Here is a 24,216-nt window from a genome sequence, read left to right as displayed (position 1 = left end):
ATGGTCTGGAAGGTCCTCTCTGAGAATGGGAGACGAGCAGACACATGAGTGCCATGAAGGAGCCACCCTAGTGGGTCCTGGGAGAGGAAAGAACGTGTCCTCAGCAAGAATGGACTTGCTGGGTTCAAGGAACAACAAGGAAGGTTGGTGAGCGGGGCAGGGAGGATAGAGGGATAGGTGCACACCAGGTAACACAGTCTTTTACACGCATTTCATTCTCAATATAACCGGAAGCCACTATAGGACTTTAAACAGAGGGACAAGATTCCATTCATGTTCTGAAATGATACCTTGCCCTACTAGGTGAGAATGGACTCTGGGAGAACAGACATAGAGGCAGGAAGACCAGATGAGGTACCCCTGGAATGGTCCTGGAGAGAGCTGATAGTGGCTTTCACTAGGGCACCCATGTTCCAGATGGGGAAAGTGATCTAATTCAGGATGTGTCTTAAAGACACAGGATTTACTGATGGACTAGATATCACATGGGAGAAAAAGAAAAACCATCGTATCTCTTAGGTGTTGGGACACAGCAGCTGGATGAACGGTGGTGTCTGTGCCCAAGATGGGGCAGACTGAAGGAAGATCAGGTTGTTGTTGGCTGGCAATGAGTCACATGGGGCTGGTATCGAAAACACCACTTGAGGCAGAGTTTGAAACATTTGAGTCATGAAAGTTGATGCATGGATTAACACTAGGATGGACAGCCTGGAGCTCCAGAGTGAGGAAGGCGAGTCAGGACAGACAGCAGACACGGCAGCAAGAAGCAGGCTGAGGGTACACAGCGTGTGCTGCAGTGTAATAGGATTCCGAGAGATGGGGAAGAAATATCCATAAGCCATGACGAACAGCAAGAAGAACATCTCTTCACATTTCAGACCTCATGGAAGCAAGGACATGGGAAAAAAAAAAAATCACCACTGATTCGACTCTGAAAAGTGTTAGTCACTCAGTTGTGTTTGACTCTTTGTGACCCTGTCGACCATAGCCTGCCAGGGTCCCCTGTCCATGGATTTCCCAGGCAAGAATACTGGACTGGGTTGCCATTCCGTTCTCCAGAAGATCTTCCTGACCCAGGGATCAAACCCGGGTCTCCTGTATTAAATGCAGATTCTTTACCATCTGAGCCACCAGGGAAGCCTATGATCTGACTCTAGGAGTGGAAATCAGACAGGAAACAGCCAAGTTTCAGATGAAGCAAAAGCTGGGGGAATGTTCAGAGAAGAGACTGGGGATGTGAGGATATCCCCAAATATGATGTGACAGATCATAAAGACCAGAGGATGATAAAAAGGTTTGGGAGATTAGAGAGAGGTTTGCAACCAGGTCAGATTATTGATGGACAGAACCGTATGGTGATTAGAATCTAAAAAATGATACACAGTCTGGGACATCTCTGACTTCTGAGGTGGCTAAGATCACTGAGAAGTAAAATGCAGTAGGGTTTGTCCTGATGGTCCATTAAGAAAAAGAAGTAATCAATTCCAACTGCATCACTACCCTGGCTTAGCCTCCTAGATGTGTGTGATGGAGGCTAGGACCTGATAACCAGGAGAGGAACAGTCAGACCATGAGCATCATATGTGATGATTTATTTAAGACATCCCTCTATAACACCCACGTGTATCAGTTTCTGGGGCTGTTATAACAGTGCATTACAAGCTGCACAGCCTGAAACAGCAGAAACATACATCTCACAGTTTAGGAGGCCAGAATTCTGAAATCAAGGTGCTGCAGACACGCTCCCTATGAAATCTATAGAACAGAATTCTTCCCTGCCCCTTCTGAGCTCTGCGGCTTCCAGGCAACCTCTGGCATTCCTTGGCTTGCTGCCCCATTGCTCCAATCTGTCTTCATCATCACATAGTTAGCTCCCTGTGCGTCTACCACGTCTCCACACGTCACCTTCCCATCAGGACACCAGTTGCACTGCACTGGGCTCCCACTGGACTCCAGTGCGAACTCTTCTTTATAACTACTTCCAAAGCAGGTCACATTCTGAAGTTCCGGATGTGAGGACTTCAGTAGAATTGTTGACTGGGAGGGAGTGATGCAGTTCAATTCATGACACCAAAGTGCTATTTTTTTCCAGTTTTCATGTATGACGGCTGAATCCAATTAAAAATATTTTGCATATATTCTCTTTCTTACTTTCTTCCTCCTGGGTTCTGACCAGTTAGAATTGTTTTGGATTGAGCTTTCCTGATAAGTAAATTTGTCCAAAGATGATTATTCTGAGGGCAAGAGCACTTTTCCACTCATCCACTATATTACAGCCTGTTTGAAAGGCAGAGAAGATCAAGAAATTATTTCACACAAACATATCTCACTTTCCTCTGTGGGGCCAACAAAGCTTTATCTGAAGGTTGATGTCAGTTTTGTCATTTTCCATCAGTCTCATGGTTGCTGCTGCTTTCATTAAAAATTCTATTATTTTTAAAAATCCATCAGCAAGATGGTAAGATTACTTCATATGTACATAGTACAAGACAAATCTAACCTCTCTAAAGCTTTCTAAGCCAAAACATCTCACACTGACAAGGCAGCAAGTTGGCCAAATACACCCAAATCAACCCAAATAACTCAACCACATGAATCAATGAGATTTGGGAGAAACAGATCATGAACAACTCAGACTGCTATCTATAATTTAAACTATTTTGAACCCTGTGGCACAGAGTTGCAACGAGAAGGATGGTTTCTATGGTTCCTTTAGTTCTAACATCAATTTCTATGGGCTTCCCTGTGGCTCAGGCAATAAAGAATCTGCCCGCAATGCAGGAGACCCAGGTTCGATCCCTGGGTCGGGAAGATCCCCTGGAGAAGTGAATGGCAACCAACTCCAGGGTTCTTGCCTGGAAAATCCCATAGACAGAGGAGCCTAGCAGGCTACAGTCTATGGGGTCGCAAAGAGTCAGACACAACTAAGTGACTGACACTTTCAAGATCAATTTCTCAGGCCAGGCACACTGGTCTTATCCCAGAACTGTACCAGAGAAAAACTACCAAATGCAGAGAGACCCTTTTATATTTTCACCATTGATATGGGGGTCCTGAGATGGCCTCTCAGTGAAGAGGTGAGGATGAGGGGAAATGCAATCTCAGGGCTTCAAAGCTGGAAGAGCTTAATCTCTCTGCCCCACTTAAGTGTCATCCCTACCCTGCTTTGCCAGCTGACTCCAATGGACCTGTCATGGAAGAATCAGTCTTCCATGGTAAAAAGGCACAAATCCTAAATCTGTACATCAACTCCTGACCCCACTATTTGTGCCAGGTAACCTGTGCCAGGTAGGTTGGACAGAAAGGAGATCCAACCAGTTCATCCTAAAGGAAATCAGTCCTGAATATTCATTGGAAGGACTGATGCTGAAGCTGAAACTCCAATACTTTGGCCACCTGCTGATGCGAAGAACAGACTCATTGGAAAAGACCCTGATGCTGGGAAAGATTGAAGGCAGGAGAAGGGGATTACAGAGGATGAGATGGTTAGATGGTATCACCAACTCAATGGCCATAAGTCTGAGTAAACTCCAGGAGTTGGTAATGGACAGGGAGGCCTGGTGTGCTGCAGTCCATGGGGTTGCAGAAGCAGACACGAATGAGCAACTGAACTGAACTGGGCTCCAAAGATCCTTTAGCATAATTTTCTGTTTTTGGTAGGAAATTCATCTTGAGAGCCATGAACTGTCATAACTTGCTATCCAAGAATCTGTGATGAAAAATAAAGACCTTTCTCCTCACTCCATCTCTGATATAAAATAGCTCAAGAAAGTATGTGAACAGAAGATTCCTAGGATCTAAGCAGATGTGTAGGAGAAACATCCAGAGAAGTATGAGCTGGATGAAGAGGCATTCTTCTCCTCATAGATCTTCCAGAAGCCAGCTGTAGTTCATCCACCAAAGTGTGGGCAGTGTTTAAACTGCAATAGGTTTTAATGAAAATTGCAACATGTGTTACTATTATGTATATGCATACATTCATATACTTATATGCTTATACACACACACACGCACACACGCACACACACACACACACACACACAGAAAGAGAGCTATAATTCTAGACTAAACTTTGTATACATTATTTCATTTTAACCCAAAACAACCCTTTGAGGTAGGAAGTGGCTATCTTCCTTATACAGAAGAATTTGTAAAAACAGCCCAAGATGACACAGAGAAAGTCAGACTTAGCAGAATCCTGTCTCCCAGGCCATGTTCTCTCTGGCACACCACTCCTGCAGGAATATGAATTAGAAAGATCTTGTCTTGTGAAGAGCTTTTTCTCCTTCAATTGCACTCCCTTTAAACACTCCTACTGTCTCCTCCCTGCCTTTGGTTCCCACCTGTGACTTGAACTTGCATCTTAACCCCAACTAATTCTTCCTTTCCTAAAAATATTATCACTTGATCATTTAAAAGATGTTAATGGTATTATTGATTCCTTATAGCAGGATTCTATCAACCTGCTCCTGAAGAAGCAAAATAATCTCAAAGAATGCAAGAATAACGTTACATTTTACCCTTCAGTGGAGACTCTGAACTTAAAGAAATATGATGTTCATATTACTTAAAATTTTTTCAAGTTTCCCCAGGAGAGATGCCAATGGCCCTATTTCTAATACAACAAAGAAGGGCATTAATAGGTTGAGCTGTTACCTATTCACCTCCAATGCCTGGGCAGCCAGACAGACTGGCTTGTGGAGTCCTCACAGACTCATGTTTCCATTGAAATGTGTTCAATGTGAACTCTCTGTGAGAGAGCCCAAGACTGCTAATATCTGAAGCAAAAGGCTGGTGGAAGAACCTGGAATAAAATTCTTACTCTGAACAATCTATGGAGATTTTATTTTTCTCTGATGAGAAGGGACCTCTAGAGGCCAGCTGGGTCATTCCTTATGCCTCCAGGTCACACCAAACGTTACACAACCCCATGATGCCACAGACCACACGAAACCTTACACATTCCCTCATGCCACAGACCACACCAAAACTTACACACTCCATCATGCCATAGACCACACCAAACCTTACACACTCCCATGAAGCCACAGACCACACCAAACCTTACACACTCCATCATGCCGCAGATCACACCAAGCCTTACACACTCCATCACGCCACAGACCACACCAAACCTTACACATTCCCATGAAGCCACAGACCACACCAAACCTTACACACTCCATCATGCCACAGATCACACCAAGCCTTACACACTCCATCACGCCACAGACCACACCAAACCTTACACATTCCCATGAAGCCACAGACCACGCCAAAACTTACACACTCCATCATGCCACAGATCACACCAAGCCTTACACACTCCATCACGCCACAGACCACACCAAACCTTACACATTCCCATGAAGCCACAGACCACACCAAAACTTACACACTCCATCATGCCACAGACCACACCAAACCTTACACACTCCATCATGCCACAGACCACACCAAACTGTATACGCCCCCCATACCCAATTCCTAAAACACTTTCAAAAAGGGGGTTCTTGTGCCCAGGACAAAGAAGAACAAAAAATGCACTTGGTTTCTGGGAGGAGATGAAACTAACGACAAAGAAAAGAAACAGAATGAGGAAAGTCCTTTGTTACAAAAAGAGAAGGAGCCTAGAAAACAGACAAAACCTGTCCAAGTCCCAGCCCCTGTCTCCATCTGACCGTGTGGAAATGGCTGGGAAACGGCTCTCTCTGCCTTCCAGTCCTTTGCCTTCCTGATGTGTAAAACTGGAATGATAACTGGCTCTGGCTCATGGAGCAGCTCCGAGTGTTCAGTACGTCTCTACTGGTAGGGTGCTCAGCGCCTGCCTGACACATTGTCCCACAGAGTCGCAGGCAGAGCTGATACAGGCCAAGAATGCTGACTTTAGTGGCCGAGGGAAGAAGCAGTTAGGAGAGAGCTTGGTGGTAAACGCTGGCCAGGTCCGTCGGCGGCATCCCAGGTGGCGTGAGGCCTGTGCACTTAGTAGTACAAGCTGACCTTGTCTCAGGCACACAGGTAAGCAAGGGCTCCCAGTGTGTGACGCAGTGTGGGCTGGGGGTCAGCTCCTCCTCACTCTGCAGGAAGCCTCTTTGTGTGAGCTGATGTCACCAGTCTCACTATCTGGAAAAGTAGATGGCTGAACCCCCTGGTCTCTGCCATTCTTTCTCAAAAGAAAAGAGAAGCATTTCTGCAAACCACCTAATCTTATAGGTGAGGAGTCCCTGAGAAACAGGCTGTCGCTCTGCACCTTCTTCGGGCTCTCCTATGAACTCACATGTCCTTTTCCTTCTGTCCAGCATTTGGCTGGGTTTTCAGCTTTCCCATTTTAGTTTTTGGCTCCTTAACAGGCTGAGTGTGCTTCCAGGAGCCTCTCTCCACAGTCCCATCTGTCCAGGCTCTTCTGAGCCTCGGTCCCCCAGCAGGATGCCTGGCGAAGTGAGTGCACAGAGGTCCATCCTGGGAGGGGCCAGGGCAGCACCCGCTTCCCAAGTGGCATTGCTGTTCTGCAGGAGTTAACTCAGAAGCATCGAATCAATAGTTACCCGACCAGACACCATAGTTACCCGACCAGACACCCACTGACAGCAGACTCCAAACAGACAGAAAGAAGGATGGGCAGAGAGGCGCCTCTCTGTGCCCCTCTTTATCTTGAAAATGCTCATTTCCCTGAGATCTACCTAAGGCTGAGTACATCCTCAGAGAGCAGCAGCTCTTCAAAAGCTTAAGGACTGGGCAGGAAAGTGACCTGGCAGAAACATAGCATGTGTCATGGGCGCGGTTATGAAATAGCAGACAATTGACACAGACCATCTGCGATCTGGACAGAAGGACACCAGTTCAATGACTTCTGTGTAGCTGTGCCCTCCTCAAGAGCACCCTCATGCCCAACACAGCACGACCCAGACAGAAATGACACTGAGCCAGGAACACACCCAGGCCCAGGACAACTCTGGACAACTGAGGACAGAGGGCAGAGAGGGCAAGGAGGAGATGGTGATCTCAGACCCACATGTCTTCCTCCACTCATGCAAGAGCTACATCCTGAGCACCTAGCATCTCCCAGATACTGCACAGGATAAGACAGGAAAAGACAGAGAAGACACCAAGCCTCAAGGAAGTTACAACCTGCTTGGGGAAGACAAACCCACGAGCACATAACCAGACAAACGAATGGAAAAACTGCTCTGAAAATAATCCAGGATGACATGCCAGCCCAAGCCTGGTGGAAGTGCTAGGGAATCACTTTTATCTGGGTGTCAGGCTAGAGGGAGGGAATTCCATCTGAGCTGAGGCCAAAATGATGAACAGCCACCACCGTGGGAAGAGCTGAAAGAGGCGCATCACCACAAAGGGAGCCACACGTGGGAAGGCTCTCTAGCAAGAGTAATCTTTCTGTGTTCAAGAAACAGAAAGAAGGTCAGGGTGTCCACAGCACAGAGAGGGAGGCAAGCCAGGCTTTATTAGCAAAATCCCTGGTCCAAGTCATGCACTAGGAACTAGAAACGGAAACCTGAAAGCGGCATAATTCTGGTTTCAAGAGGCCGCGCAGTAGTTGGAGAGACTCACAGAGGACCCACCAGCTTTGAGAATGAAATGTTAAAGGCTTTCCAAACCTGAGTAACACACGCTTCTTGCAGCAGAAGAGGCCCCTCGGGGTTCCTCAAGTATGGAAATCACATTGTTCTCTGCTATCCCCTGGAACTGTTATATGAAACCCCACTTTCGTCTTGTAAATTTCTCACTTTTTTTCTTTTAAATAAAACGTCCTGCAGTGGCAAAGCCTCGAGTCTAGGGACAGGACAGAAAGTATAGTTCAGCTCTGATACCCACTTACCAGATCTCACCCAAGGAGACAACTGACTTCACCAGTTGCCTCATTTGGGGAATCTATGAAAACGTGACATGCATTCATCAAAGTTGTCAAGTGACATGGTGACATTTAGTGATAGTCTAATTAATGAGAGCCACACAGCTGATATCTCAGGCTCCCCTGATCCCATCAGAGCAGCACAGTCATGTCCACTGGGAGGAAGATACTGTTCTCTGACCACAGGCAGACCACCCACCCACCCATTAATGGACACAACGTCCTCCACAGTTGATGACCTCTTCGACCTCTGCGCCCACAGCCCAGCCTTGTGAGTTGGACCCAAGGTCCTGGGTGAGAAGCTTCAGCCTCAAGCCTTTCCACACCCAACATCCAGCTCACGTCCTTCAAGTAAGAACCATTCCACACATCTTGGCTGGACCACAGTTGTATGGAGACTGGGTGATATTCTGTTTTGTTTTGTTTTTAGCCATCTCATCTGTTCAATGGACATCTGGGGGCACATGGCGCTCCGGACACAACAAATAGGACCCCTGCTTCCAAGAGCTCGCTGCCCCCCAACCACAAGGAGAGGGAAAAGGGAGATGAATGCCACTGCAAGACAGGGCAAGAGAGAAAATGAGTGGGGAGACACCAACCACTTGAGAAGAGTCATCAGGGGAGCACAGGACGAGCTGGGGAAAGCTGGTCCTGCAAAGTCAAGGACTCGGCATTCCAGCTGGGCCACTCACTAACGTGTGATCTTAGGTAAACTCCCCTCTCTGCGTCTCAGCATCTTCATCTATAAAACGGAGACGCATGTGTGTGTGCTAAAGTCACTTCAATCACGTCTGACTCTTTGTGGCCCCATGGACTGTAGCCGACCAGGCTCCTCTGTCCATGGAAATCTCCAGGCAAGAATACTGGAGTGGGTTGCCTTGCCCACCTCCAGGAGACCTTCCTGACTCAGGAATCGAACACACGTCTCTTACGTCTCCTGTATTAGCGGATTCTTTACAACTAGCACTGCCACTTGGGAAGCCCAAAATGGAGACTTTGGGCTTGTAATTTGAGATGTAATAGATTATTAGATCTATTTCAGAGAGTTGGATTCATTGCGAATAACTGACCAGTAACTGATAGTACTATGCATTTATTTTGGAGAAGGAAATGGCAACCCACTCCAGTATTCTTGCCTGGAGAATCCCATAGACAGAAGAGTCTGGCAGGCTATGGTTCAGAGAGTTGGACATGACTGAAGCGACATGCATGCATCTATTTAACATTATTACTACTGCTGCATAATCTGGCTTCCAAATCTCCTAGCTGTGACCCTTAATCAAATGATATAAACTCTCCAAGCCTCAGTTTTAGCATCTGTAAAATGGGGATGATCATGGCACCTACAATCAGAGGGGTGGCATTAGGGTTAAATGTTTATGTTATGAGTTTGGTGATAGATGAGACAGTATATAAAACACTTAGAATACTCCTTCAGACATAGTGAGCACCCAAGAAACTTAGGTTCATATTATTATTATTATTTCACAGTCTATTGTATGAAACCTCACTCTTTTGTAAAAATATGCATACAGACTATTGGCAGGAGGGCAGAAGGAGTGGGAGACTGCAAATTGTCTGTAATTCTATTCAGACTGTGGATGCCATACTAGGTGAAAGGTCTCCTGGTTCTTCCACAAGGATCATTAGAGCTAATTGGAGGAAATAAAACCTCCTAAAAAGTTCCCTTACATTAGAATCTGCTGCTGAAGCATGCATTCTTTGGGGACTGCAAAAGATCCTCAAAAAAAAAAAAAACGAAACTGGTGAGAACAAAGCAGAATAATATGAAATTAGAGCAAAAAGTCCTCTGCTGGTTGAGGAGAAAACTACAAGCGTAAACCTCATGGTCACCCAGGGTGACTTGGGGAGGGTGGCTCCCCTGGCAGGGCTGGGGTGGTCAGGGCCAGCCTGACTGGGGTGGGTAGTTTGGTGACATGTTGAATCAAGAAATAAGGAAGGGAGGAAAGAAGGAAGGAGGGAAAGGGAGGGAGGACAAAAGAAAGAAGAGACCAACATACACACAATAAAACCCAAAGGAAAATAACCCAGAGCCCTGAACCACTACAGTGTTGCAACCTGCAATCAGGTTACGTGCAAATTTCGCAATTTCTGAGCAAACAAAATACATTCTGAGATTTCCTACTTGCTTCTCTGCACAGAGAATCTCAAGAGGCCAAGCCCATGTTTGAGGGCTTAAGGGCTTCTCCACGGAAGTGCACCCCACCATGGTGGCCCTTCCTCGTCCAGTGAGGGAGGGCGTGTGGAGGACCAAGCTCGTCCTACAGAGATTCAAGCACCCCCGTTCCCTGAGGCCCAGCTCACATCCCCACTCAGGCCCGCGGCCAGTGGGCTGGCATCAGACAGATCCCCGTTCCTCTAACCCCCGCCCTGGAGGGCTCCCTCCACTGGGAGGGTCTCTCTGCTGCGTGATGGGAAGACAGTCAGCCCCAGGGGCTGCCTAAGTGTCAGGGGGTGCTCCAGGAGGGCCTCTGCGCCAGAGCTGGGCTGTGGAAGCCCCACAGTATCCCACTTCTTCCATCTACAACCAGTCAAGACCAGTGAGTCCAAACACACGTCAAAATGCAAACAAACGTGAGAGCAAGAGAGAGACGGAGAGAAAGGCCCAGAGAAAGCCAGCAAGAGGCACGGTAGTGAAGACAAAGAGAGAGAAGCCAGCAGGTACACGATCATGCGATTTTTCAAGAGGAGCTGCTCCTACCCAGGCCTGGCCCCGGGCGGAGCATATGCTGGCGGGGTCCTGATTCTCCTGAGCCTGGGGGCTGCCTGCCGAAGACCACACCCCGGCCCACCCATATCCCCTCACTGTTCCTATACTATGGGAGCTACTGTCTGCAAGACCCCTTGGTCTTGCTTCTTTATCTCCTAATGTCTACAGAGCTGACTACCTTCCACCTTCTTGAAAGTACCATTCCATTCATGTCTACAGTGTTCTCCGGTACGACTGTCTCTGTCTTGTCTCCTGGGGGCTACACCTTGCAGCCAAAGGTTGGGGGACAAAGGGCACATGCAGAGGACACTACATGCCATTCACTATATTGCTTCAGAGGCTTGTTTTTGTGTTTCTTTCTAAACAGTCTGAGATCAGGACACATTTGAAGCGTCCACAAAATCCTTTACAAAGCAGACACACAGCTATTTCGGGTATGAGGCAGTCAAATCTTTAACCTTTGCTCAAAATCATCCCTAACTCAGGGTTCCGTGGAAGAGGTGGATCCCAGAACCAAAGAAAACCTAGCAATCCTTGGGGGCATGGGTGTTAGCTTGCCAGAGACAAAGGAGCATGGGTGCCTACAGGCTTCGACAGGCCCTTAAATCACACCCCTCCTCCGGCAACATCCTGACAAGTCAGCTTTGTAACCCATGCCCCTTCCTCAACATTTTCTATCCTGTGGGTATTGCCTCATGCATCATCCATAAACCTTAGAAGGACAGTCACAGAAGGGGTAAAACAGTGGCTACCAGCACCAAGGTTGTCTCTCCAAGAATCTTCATGCACAGAGAATGGAATACTGCCACACTACCGTGCAGTCAGCTCAGCGGTGGCCCAGTCTGGGAAACTTTATTTAAGCAAGCACATCATTCTTTCCACGAACCTTCTTAACTTCTACCTCCTGCGGACTCTCATCAAATTCCAGAGCGTAAGATCCCCTCTTACAATCACTGACGTTCTGTGTGGCCCTCCTGTGTGTGGCATGGTTTGTAGACACTGGAAATTGGAGTTAGCATTTCAGGAGGCAGGGTAGAAAGGGAGACAGGCTCATCCTACCTCACACAAAACATAGCCAAGATTCTTCTTCTCTTCTTCCTCCAGCTCCTATCAGCCTGAACCCCAGAAGTCCATCAGGACCCAACTCAACAATGAAATCCCCTTTGCGTTGGGTAGATGAGCTTTGCACACACTGCTGTGGAGGAGAGCACCACTAAGAGAGCAAGTGATATTTTCCAAGGAGAAGTCAGACTCATGTCCATGGCTTCGATCTCAGGGCCATGTTCAGATAGAGAAAGCATGTCCCTCTGGTCACCAGCTCGAGGCTCGAAGGTGCCCCAGGAAAGCCCAGACAGTCAGACCCAGGACAAAACAGCCGCTCGACCAGAGTATGGGAGCTGGCTGGCAACTTCCCATGGCATGGGCAGAGTGATGGCATTCACAGGAAGCCAGACCCGACCTCTGGGACTCATTAACTTCAGAGAAGACTGCTCACGCTGAGCCCCAGCCAGGCCCCCAATCACCACACCACCAGCTTCAGGCAACAGACAGCGCTCAGGACCCTGGTCCATATCAGAGACCCCCTGGCCCAGCGCCCCTCCTGCTTACCAAGTCCTGAGCCAAGGAGGCCAGGTTTGGGAAACAGCTCATCTCTGGAACCGCTGAACGTTTCCCCATGACCACCACCTTTCCAGGCAGAACACCCAGCTCAGCCATGAAGTGGGCAGCCCAGCGAAGCAGCGAAGCCTCCCTGCAGCAGCTCCACGGTACGCACCTGCACCCCGAGCGCTCTCCCCCCACGTCCCCTCCACAAATCACTGTCGATTCAGAGAGGGATGGCGGCTCCCTACCTGAGGGTGGCGCTCTCCCCCTGCCGGACCGTCACGTTGTCCATCGCCTTGGGGAAGGTGGCATCTCCGCTGCGCACGGGCACTCCTGTGGGTACAAGGAACAGCAGCCTGAGAGACACGACCACGAGGCACTTCCAGGGCAGGAACAGGGACCCACAGACCCCCATCCTCGACAGCCACAACTTCCCAGAACTCCGGCGGCGGCTCGGCACACGCCCCCCAGGCGCGCACAGGAAGTGGGTGGGGTGGGGGAGCGAGCACGGGGACCCGGAGGCGCGGGCTGGAGAAAAAGCGCGCAGACTCCTCCAAATCGGGTGTTCCTCCCCAAATCGAGCCTCAGCGCTCCAGCCTCGGAGAAGCGGTTTCCACGGAGGACATCCAAAGGGGGCTGCCTCTGTGCTGCTTGGCCGAGAAGGTGGCCGAGAGAGGAGAAGCGCCAGACAGGTGCGAAGGTGCGGGCACGTCTCAGGAGCCCCTTCCTTGCGTTAATAGTTCAGGCATGGCACTTGGGAGAGGAGTAAGCACTTTGGTACTAGAAGGGGACAGGGGTGGGTTGGATCCGGCCACCCAGAGATGATCTGAATTCCTCAGTTCCAACAAGGGCAGGTCCAATACTTTCTTTGTAAGTTTCGGAAGAAGGATGGCCAGCAGATAAGTCTGTAACAATAGCAGAGCCTAAAAGTGGAGCACGCAGAAGGCGCAGGGGTGAGCCAGCAGGAGAGGGAGGCTACGCCGGGCTTCGTGCGATCCGGACGGAGGTTGCTGCGGCAGCCGCCTCGGTCAACTTCCTCCGAGCCCAAATGCGCGCTGCAGCCGCCGCGATGCGGCCGGTCTAGCCTGGGCGGTCTCTGCGGCGGCGGCCCTTCGCTCGCTCGCTCGCTCGCTGGGCAAGGCGAGGAGCTGCCGGCCCTGGAGCCGTGCGGACGCCAAGCTCAGCGGCCGCCCCCGGCCTCCGCGCCGCCGGCCTCCCGGGAGCAGCCCCGACGCGCGCGGGCCCCGACCGCCGGGGTTGTCATGGCAGCAGCTCCATCACTGACCGCCGCTCTCCGCGGTGCCGGCGCCGAGCGAGCGGGCGGACCGCGCGCATCCCTGCGGGCGGCGGGCGCGGGGCGCGGGGCGCGGGCGCCCACCTTAACCCCCGCCGCGCCGCGCTGCGGCCGTGCACGAGCCGGGGCGAGGAATTTAACCATTTCCCCCCTTGAGGAGCTGTCATTTCCAAATTAAGAAGAAAGGCAAAGTTACCAAGCGGTCTTAATAAGCCCGAGACATCTTAATAAGGGTCACAAACTAATTAACTAGGAAAGGAAAACCCTGAAGCATGCACGTGTGCACGTTTAAAATTATCAGATTAATTCATTAGCGTTTAGAGTAAATTTAAAGTGTTGGGAGGATGTTCTAGAATAATTCCATTTATTATTCAATAGTCAACGCCCACCCCACCAACAGCCGCCCCCCCCCCCGCCCCCCCGCCAAAAGCTCCTTCAAACATCATTCTAAATAGAGATCTTCCATGTATAAAACCACTGCAAAATCACAGAAGCCTCTTAGCGTGCGAATCTGGCAAAACCACATCAAAATGTTGGTCAAGTTCCGACACTGACTTACATTCTCTATTCTTGTTCTGTCGACATGAAAAGATGCTGGCCCTGCAGAGTGCTCATTTCAGATGAATGAGTGTGAGCCCCTGGCATTACTGATACCGAAGATTCCCAAGTGCCCAGGGCTTCACACTCTTGCAGAGCTGGTTTCATCTTAAGAGGTGTGTTTCTCAAATTCTTGAAACTCAGGGGGAAGCTGCACTGGCCTCAGTTCCTGTCACTTCTCCTCTCTGGCTGCTGTGTGCCCACCTTTGTATGTTTCCTCTTACTTCAGCTCTGACGGAATGTGGCTCCTTCCCTCCTAGGCCAGGTTCCTGAGCAAGGGGGGAGCCCCGAGCTGCACACAGCCCACCCTGCATGCTAACACCAACATGATTCTCTGCTTGGGGACTCCTGTCTGAGCTCCCTGCACTGACCCAGATTCTCCCTGGGGAAAGAGAAGAGGCAGTGTGGCTTTGTTTTTCCCCTGGACTTTCTCCCAAATCCAACCAGGAGGCTTTTTTTTTTAACAACTGTTAAAAAGCAACAATAACAACAAAAAATGTGTTCTTCCCAGAGTCATCCAGCCACCACCAAAAAGAAACTGAATTATTCCAACTAAGTCACTGTCATGTAAGGGTCCTGGTGCCATAAAGTCCGTGTATCTTTCAACCAATCATCCCAGGTACGTGTAGATAACACGTGTGTGAATGATGCACAAGCATTTCACTCCTCATACCCCGTGCCCACAACTGCCCTGGGTTGGAAGGGATGGAGGTGGGTGTGCAGATGTGGAAGCCAAACAAGGTAACAAAGAAAGACTGAGAAGGTATGGCTTCCTCTTTTAACAGGTAATCAGAAAGTGTGCATGCGTGCATGCTCAGTCGCTTCAGTCATGTCTGACTCTTTGCAACCCCATGGACTGTAGCCATCCAGGTCCCTCTGTCCACAGGATTCCCCAGGCTAGAATACTGGAGTGGGTTGGTCATGCCCTCCTGCAGGGGATCTTCCCAACCCAGGGATGGACCCCGGGTCTGCTACATTGCAGATAGATTCTTCACCCACTGAGTCACCTGGGAAGCCCCCAGAAAATGTACTACCAGGTAAAGTTGAGCAACTCACACTGAAGATCAAACTTAATCCATCATTAGGCCCATTTCCCCCTCGTTTCCTCCACTGACTTTTCTAATATTAAATTCTCAGGGAAATCCATCTGCTACTTTTAGCTGGTGGGGCCATTTGATATATAACACCAAAAAAAGAAAAATCAATTGTCAACTTGTGACCACAAAGGATGACTTTGCTCTCAGGAAAACCAAAAATGATGTCTATGGGGAGCAGGAGATTTTGTTTATGTTTTTGAAAGAAGAAGAGAATTAACCGATTTCAGCACCAGTCCATTCTTGCCAGACCCTATTTTGTCTCGATATTTGCAGTGGGAAATCTCGGGGAAATAGGAAATCGCATGATTTCCCCGAGCTCAAATGTTATATGATAGCAGACGTTAGGTGTGAGATCATGATTGCTGACCTCAGTCTGCTGAATTTGGGATTCTCCCGTAGGGCTAAGGAGTTACCTCTGACCATCCACCACCACTGTAACCACCCCTCCAATTCCTCTTGGTAAACAGGTCTTAGCACCTCAAGTAGAAACAAGCACAGCAGTGGAGAAGGGAGAGGGACTCTTTCTGGGGTTTGGAGTCATTTTCCTCCAGACTTGAGAATGGCAGGCATGACTCCTTTCATGATAAATTCTTATCCTGGCTCTTGCATCTAATTCCCAGGTAGGTACAAATGAGCATTAGTTTTTGCATCTCGGAATGTGTGTAATGACAACAGCCAGCCTTCCCGAGGGGCCTACAGACATGATTAACTCTACGGTAAAATACTTAGAAATCCATTTAAGGTAGAAGATGGTTTATTAATATATTTTGCCTGCCACTGCTTCATTATTATAGCCAGGCAGAAAAAGAACTCTTCTCACAGGCTCTGTAGGATGTTCGGCTTATACCAGTCTGCGGGCTCTTGGTCTGAGATAGACACACCGTCTTTGTGTCTGGCTGGGGAAGGGACAGTGGTGAGCCGCAGCCTCCTGGCCTGGCCAACAGGAAACCCAGCAGAGATCAGGGTGGACAAAGAAAAGCCACTGGCAACCTCATAGCTGCTTCGTGGACCCAGGGATCCAAACTTCATTCAAAAATGGAAGTTGAGAAAGCGGTGAGAGGTCAGAGATGCCGGCACAATTAACAAGGCAGAATCCGTTTTATTGAAACTCATGATTGAAGCGGTTTAAATAGATGAAGATCAAAATCATATGTCAGCTCCCGTCTCATCGCCTAATCCCTAAATATAACCAACACTTGGTGGCTTATCTTATATCCTGTCTCTTGCTTCATAAAAACTGCTGGATTTATTTTATTTATTTTATTTTTTTTTATTTTTTGCCCAGCATATCCGAGTTAATGAAAAAGGAATGACAGTCAGAGCAATTTCATTATTTGTGTTCTTTATAGAAACAACTTCCTTTCTACCTCCTGGAAAGAGGATTCCTAACGAGCGCCCACCTCCACCTTCTCCCCTCCGTGCCCCCGCCCCATCTCTCTCTGCACCCCCCTCTTCCCTCCTGCATACACATATACTGTATACATAAATCAACTTGTCACAGCTTGTCTCTGTGCTGACAGCTGTAATTGCTGCAGGTTATAAAAATATCTATAGGACAATGCCTTTCAAGCTCTCAGGCACACACATACACACTCACACAAACTGTCTGAATGAAAGAAAACAATCATATTCCTTTAATAATCCTGGGACTGCAAAGGAGGGGGCACGGAGGAGCTTGCCGTGTGGACTGGAGGGCTGGCAGGCAGGTGAGGACGTGGGGGAGATGAAGACTCCCAGCAGTGGCGCATCTCCACACTAAAGAAGGGATGGAGAAGGGAACACTTGCCAATGGAAGGGAAATCGGCTGTTTTTGTTTTTCCCTGTGTTGCCTACAGCAAGCTGGGGTTGGTTGAAGAGCAGTGAATTCTCCATACACACAAGAGACCGAAAGAAGAGCTCTAGCCTGAGACATGCCTGTGCTGCTGCTGCCTTCTCTAAAAAGGCGAAAGGCCCCCCTCTCCTGGTGGAGATTCCAAATAGGAGCTCAGGCGAGAAGATGTTGCTTGCAGGGTGGTTACAGAGAATGGGGTGGCACCAAATGGACAGCAGGATGTTTAATCAGGAGGGGCGGGGTCCATCTGAATCAGTGATGGCTCTAGGGGAGTGAGGAAGGGCTGGGCTCTAGAAGAATACGTGCTCTTCTGTCCTGCAGAGGATCAAAAAATCATTGTTCATCTGGGCTAGACTCTGGTGTGTGAGGATTTCAGAGGGAAGAGCCAAAGAGCAGCTTGAAGAAGGGAAAGAAGCATCAGAGGAAAAGAAAGCGGTCATGAATGGAGAGAACTGAGGAGGAAGGGAACAGGGCAAAGGTGAGGCTGCTCGTGGATTGTGAGAGCCGTGAAACTTTGTAAGTTACATCAAGAGGAGAGGTTGTCAGCAGAGTAATAGGCAGACAGAAAAGGAAAGAAGCGCCAGGCAAATGAGCAAAATCAAAGTGACGTCAAAGCAAACACCAGATACCCAGAGGGGAACAAAACTAGAGTCAGGGGTCCTGAGGGGAACCATCTCTCTTCTTCTACGTTTGGGGTCATCTTAAGACCCTGGAGTCAGAGAATGACAGAATGCTAGGGTCACAGGGCACCTTGAAAGACATGTAACCCACTCATTTCATAAGGAGGTAGGGAGGGAACCCAGCAGAGAGGACCCATTGTCATGGGAATAAAGTTAACAACTGGTAAATCAAGACTAGAACTCAGGGCTGCTGGCCACTGCCCTGTTCTCTTGGCCGTACCTGGCAAGTAAGGACACTGCTTAAGAACCAAATGATAAAATATCTCCCATGGCTGCTACATCTGTGCAAGTGAGAACCACAGAAGTGTTACTATTATTTTGCCCGGTACTAATGCTTCTGAGTGTCTGATTATTCAACTGAATTCAATATAGCCAGGAAATGTTGAAGGTAGCCAAGTAGACTTTGAGCTCTTCCTATGGAGCAGAAAGTTAGAGATACAAAGATGAAAGACATCACCCTGCCCTCAATTTGCCTACAGTTGAGTGCTATCGGAGTTGTCCATGGTTCTTTTTGCATTTATGTCCCTGGAAGCCCCTGAGAACAGTCTTATTGCCAAGAATGAGCTGGGATGTGCCTCCTAGTTGGGAACAGTCGATCCTGTTTCATGTGTCCAGATTTCCAGCTAAGCTTCATTGGAAGTGGCATTAGGGTCTCCCTAGTGGTTCAGTGATGAAGACCCCCTTCCAGTGCACGGGGTTGGGGAGCTAAGATCTCACATGACTCATGGCCAAAAAAATCAAACTTGAAACAGAAACAATATTGTAACAAGTTTGATAAAGACTTTAAAAATGGTCCACATCAAAAAAAAAATCTTTAAAAAAACAAAAATAAGTGGCATCAGAGGTGGTGGAGTACTCTCAAGGATGTTAAAATTGTAGGGAAAACATTCATCTACTTGACAAACCACGTTTTTAGTGCACACTAAATGCCAGCAATGCACTAGGTGCTGGATTTCAGCTGTGGGCGAGAGAGACAAAAACAAAACCCATCCTGTGTCTAACCCTCATTAAGGACACTGTCCAGCAGGGGAGACAGATGTGAAAGTAAGAACTTCACAAGACGTAGACGTGATGGTGATCAGCACCGTGGGGAAGTGGAAGAACAGGCGTGCTAGAAGGCTCTCACAGAATGGGGAAGATCGGGAGATGAAACTGGGGCTCCATAGTGCGAAGGAGTTGAGTGTGCAGGTGGTGTGGGCCGGAATCTGGTTACAGGCTCGCCAGAATGTGCACAACCAGAGACTGGAAGGAGGCTGGGCCAAAGTTGCCTTTTATATTCAGACTGTGCTCCCTTAGACTGAGGGTGGGGACGTCTGAAGTGCTCTGTCTGATTGGAAAGCCCTAACTGCTTCTTCACCCTGTGTCCCTGCATTCATTGATTCATTCAGTACATATTTATCAATTAAGGATGACCAGTGGTTTTGGACTCAGACAGACCAGAAGTCAAACTTCGTCTCCATCACTAACTGTGTGACCTTGCGGGAATAACCCCATTTGCAAAATAGTGCTCAAAACGGTACCTACCACGAAGGGGAGGTGTGAGGATGCTGTGAGGGTCTGATGGACAGAGGGTAGCAGAGGGCCTGGCAGCTGCAAGCCTCCCATGGGGGGACCGAAAGGGGGCCACGCATGTGCTCCCCTCCTTCAGAGGGGCCTCGGTGGGATATTCATCCTGAGAACCCAGGAGCTGCCGTCTCAGTGTCAGGAACCATCCCTGGGCACATCCTGAGGGTGTCGTTCCTGGAGCAGGGCAGAAACTTCAACTGAGATGTGGTCAGAAAGGGCAGTCGCTGAGCTTCAAACCAAGGCAGGAGGAAATGGGTGACCCTCCTGTTCCCACCCCAAGGTCTTGAGAAGCACACAGGATCCGGGCCCATGGGAAGCAGCCTGAAGCTTGAGAAAGAGGACGGGGCTGCTTCTCTGTGTGGCAGCCTGGGTACCTTTGTCTGTTCAGGCTCCCACATACACCGGGAAAGGAAACCACCTGAGAAAAGGCGAGACGCCTCCTCCGAGCAGCAAATAAGTAGCGCCTCTGACCACTTGCATGCAGCTTGGGTCCCTCTTTGCTCCTGTGGGCCTGGCAATGGAGCCCAAAGCCCCCTACCCATCCTAGGGTCTAGATTTACACTAGTCAATGGATATTATTAATACCATGTAGCTTCGGCCTCATTGCTCCCACTTCCCACCACTGAGCACCCCAGTGCCTCATAGCCTCTTGGAAGTGAGCAGGGGTGACCTGCACACACCTGCCTGCACACACACACAGACTCCAGTTCCAAGGTTAGATGATGCAGCCTAACCAGGGTCAGTAGCGGCTGTCTCAGAGAAAGAGCCTTTGGATGGCAACCGGCCAACCCCAAACTTGAAGCTTCAACCCCAAATGTACCCTTAGAGGAGCTTGGCTTGCCTAGCCATGCCCTGATGCCTTTCTCCCTAATCAGTTACCTTCAAGTCTCTCTTTAACCTTCTGTCTGCATTTTTTGCATTTTCTCCCCAGCCAGGAGCAACTGCAGAAGACAAAAACTGTAATGAGACAAGAATTTGCTTGATAACATATGGGTTCAATTGTACTTCTTACCGGACACGGCATTTTGTAAACATCATTTTGTAAACCAGAGTATCCGGATCCAAGTCTTAACTCTGGCCAACATTAGACAAGTCTCTTGTTTGTTTGTTTGTTTTTTAGCTTATTTGTTTTCAGAAAAACCAACATCTCCATGAAATGTAGGTCTTTGAGAAGATCTAGCGCCAACCAATACATCCAAATGGGCTAATGCACTTTTGAAAGCTGAAAGCACTGTTCTGCGGTAAGATAATGGATGGTATCATCGACTCAATGGGCATGAGTTTGAGCAAATTCCGGGAGATAGTGAAAGACAGGGAAGCCTGGCATGCTGCAGTCTGTGGGCTCACAAAGAGTAGGACACAACTTAGCTACTGAACAGCAACAGTAGGGTGATAGCTCGTAGAAGGCTGGGGTCAAGGGTAAAGCATTTGCCACTCCCCAAGTCTGTCACTTACAGGCTGTATGGAGTTGCCCAAATCATGTCTAGTTTCCCTCTAAGTGAGGAGCTGGGATTAAACAACCTCATAGTCCCCTTCCCGCTTCCCCTGTGGCTCAGACAGCAAAGACCCCACCTGCCAATGCAAGAGACATAAGAGATGCGGGTTCAATCCCTGTGTTGGGAAGACCCCCTGGAGAAGGGCATGACAACCCACTCCAGTATTCTTGCCTGGAGAATCCCATGGACAGAGGAGCCTGGCAGGCTACGGTCCATAGGGTCGCAGTATCGAACACGACTAATGCAACTTAGCATGCACAGTCCGCTTCCAACTCTCAGTCTTTGGTTTTATTGCTTCTAACACTCTTCTCGAAATCAGGTTATCCTTCCTATTTGCTCATCGGTTCCTATTATTGAGAAACTGCCCTCCTCACCCTGTCCTTCCATTGTTCCCACTCACCAAGGTGTCCATTTCAAAACTCAGAAAACGGTGGCGCAAAGTAATTAATGAGCTGCACTGGATCTAAGGCAGGCAATGGAAGAGCCAGGATGATTAAAAGTCTTCCGATAAAGGGTTTCTTTAAAGAAAAGAAAATCCCACAATGCAACCAGCAATGTTAATCTTCAATAAATAGGCTGTTAATATTTAACTGGCATTTATTTAAACTTACAGTAACTGTCCTATTAAATCTAAATTAATTGCCCGTTTGGGACTCTCCCCCTCCAGCCTAGCTGGGACATGGCTGCCTGGATCATAGTGTGTGCTAGGCATCCAGCCATAAAGAGGAGAGTTCAGCCTCCTTCTGAGACTGGAAGATTACAATAGCATGCTTGGAAGGGCCTTAGAGGTCAACTGGACCAGGAAGTTTTATACCCTGTGTTTTGGGGCTTTCAGGGGCCCATTTTCCCCATCTCTTCAGTAAGGGCGTCAATGTGTGTTCTTATCTCTGCATCTGCTTCTCTCCACTGTCGTCTTTCCATTTTGAATTTCTCTCTTTGTTTCTGCTGGTGACTTTCTTCTTTTACATCTCATATTTTACACTCATTCTGCAGTGGTTTCGTCTCAGTCTTTCTTTGAGTTTGTTAAGAGAGGCCATTTAAGTAAAATACATAGCAATTTCTGTGTTTGTGAACATGTGTGTGTGTGTACACATATATATGCTATACACACACACACACTAGTGGGAGAACCCGCCTGCAGTGTGGGAGAGCGGGGCTCGACCCCTGAGCTGGGAGGAGGGCATGGCAACCCACTCCAGTATTCTTGCCTGGAGAATCCTAGGGACAGAGGTGTACGGTGGGGAGTCGCAGAGTCAGATATGACTGAGCAAGTAAGCATAGCATGTGTGTGTGTGTGTGTGTGTGTGTATAATTGAATGTGTCATAAAGAACATTTTATAATGGCAGTTGTATACAAAAGACCAAGAGCTGTGAAATAATCCCTGAGTCACACAGCTTTAGAAGGGGCAGCGAGAGTGTAATTGGGTAGGACTGATCTTTGCTATCCCTGAAATCAATCAATATTTTTTATTATAAATGTTGTCACAGCAAAACCTCTGGAATGCTATTTTGCTATGATTTTAACACATTCACAGCATTTCACACACACACACACACATATTCATTGCTTTCAGTTTATTAGTGAAATGTGGATTAAAGATAAACACCTCATCAGATGGGTTAGTGTTGAAGCTAAGTTTCCTCAAGAAGTGGGAGCTGGTTGAGACTAAATTATCTCACCCTGAAGTTTCTGAGGGTGTAGGTCCCTGAGTTAGACATATGAAGGCTCACTGTCTGCCTTGCAGGGCCTGGAGAGGCCTAGTGATGGAGAAGCGATGTGGTGTAAGATGGATTTAGGGAGGAGGAATACAGGGTGGAGCCGAGGGCAGGTGGGCAGGTGAGAAGGCATGTTACACATTCTTAAGGGGACTAAATGTATTCTCAACTGTTCGCTCGTGAAAGGCTTTACTGTGTGCTGCTTAGAAAACCCGTGTTTCTTTGTGTTTCTAATGCACAAACCATCCATTTCCTTTTTGCTCCCTTACTTCAATCATCATCAGGTTACACTAGAGATCCTCACAATGTCTTCAGTTGGAAAACAAATCCTCTGTTTTATTTAAAGAATAAAGCATCTTTATTCTTTATTTTATTGAACCTTATAAATTCAAAAAATAATGGAACACATTTCTGCATGTTCATGCATCTCCCTGGCTTTCCCCATGTCCATCTTTCATTGTGCACTTGCCTTTGGAAGTTCAGGATCTTTTAAGACAAAGCAATGGCAGTGACAGATATAACCTCACATCCTCACAAACTGGGAGCTGATGTGGGCCTTCCCTCCTAGAACGGAACAATTTCCCTGAAACCTGTGTACGCTTTCTTCATCTAGGATACCAGAAAGCTACAAGAGGTGCTGCAGGTAATGAGACAGTCAGTGACCTGGGAGTGGCCTGGGAGAGGGGACTTTGATGTGGTTCAGGTATCCCTGATCCTGGGGAGGGAGAGCAGGGAAAATGTTGTAAGCGGACATGGGAACATGGACAACACAAGCAAATAATTCACCTAAGCTTTCACGGGAATGTCCACAAGGTGTCAGGATCAAAGATGCCTTAAAGAGAAAGTGGTTAATGAAGATACTATCTTTTTCTTTCAAAAGTAGAGCATTGAGCTTAAAGCTAAGATGGAAATCAAGATCCAGATTGACATGTTTCTATCTGGAGAAGCACTGGTACCAGATTCTCCAGGGGAGAGTTGCTGGGACAAACCAAATGTAGTATTTCTATCAACAATCTGCCGAAGGGGATTCATAGAGAACTGTCCCACGTCTGCAAAAAACATTAGGTCCCCTTAAGTAAGTAAACCTTCAGTTGACACGATGAGCTATAAATAATCCACAAAGTTATGCAAGTGTGCAGAGAAGTGGGTGAAATGCAATGTCACATATTTGAGTAAAGATCATGGAAAATGCCTTGATCTTTGATGCTTTTTGACCCTGAACTCTGGGCAGTAGGCTAGGAGCAGTGATGAGCAGTGGATGGAGGAGCACGGATGGTGAGGCTAATGGCTCTGACTTTTAGTCCAAGCTCCACAAGTGGCCAGCTTGACCTCAGATGATTTTCTTCCCTCTCAGAGCCTCAGTTTTCTCCTCTTATTAAATAGGAATATGTCCTACTCCACATACTTGCTATGCGGGGGTAAATGAGATGCCAGATGTATAGTACCCAGAGAAGGAGCTGGTGGGTGGCACAGCCTCCACGTGGGTAGCCAGGAAAACAATGCCAGAAACAGCCATGGCTAGTGGCTCCTGAGTTAGGGGACTTAAAGCGCATTTTTGGAATATGATAGTATCTTGTTAACAGGTATCAGGATTTTTTGCCAAAAAAGAAATGTTGGGAGTAACATTTTATGAAAGCTCTTGGAAGAATATTGGAAACAGAAACAAAGAAGCATTTTATTTACTCAAAATCGCTGTGTCTAAATTCTGCAAATGCACTCAGTACTTACTGTTACAC

At 48.1% G+C, this 24,216-nt stretch overlaps 1 protein-coding gene across 4 annotated transcripts in view; it reads right to left on the bottom strand.

Annotated features, from left to right (window-relative positions):
- NTM (neurotrimin) overlaps nt 1-24,216 on the bottom strand; it is a 964,763-nt gene that overhangs the window by 405,096 nt on the left and 535,451 nt on the right. For all 4 annotated transcript variants that reach the window (XM_086384149.1, XM_086384152.1, XM_086384150.1 and 1 more), the window contains exon 2: nt 12,452-12,536. In XM_086384149.1, coding sequence (XP_086240275.1) covers nt 12,452-12,536 — 85 coding nt within the window. The remainder of the gene's footprint in view (nt 1-12,451; nt 12,537-24,216) is intronic.

The sequence above is a fragment of the Bos grunniens genome, chromosome 29, assembly GCF_055505025.1.
Source record: "Bos grunniens cultivar Pamir isolate PY7600 chromosome 29, Bosgru_T2T1.0, whole genome shotgun sequence".
Classification (NCBI taxonomy): Eukaryota; Metazoa; Chordata; class Mammalia; order Artiodactyla; family Bovidae; genus Bos; species Bos grunniens.
The sequence above is the reverse complement of the archived record's forward strand: the minus strand, read 5'-3'. Positions and strand labels throughout refer to the sequence as shown.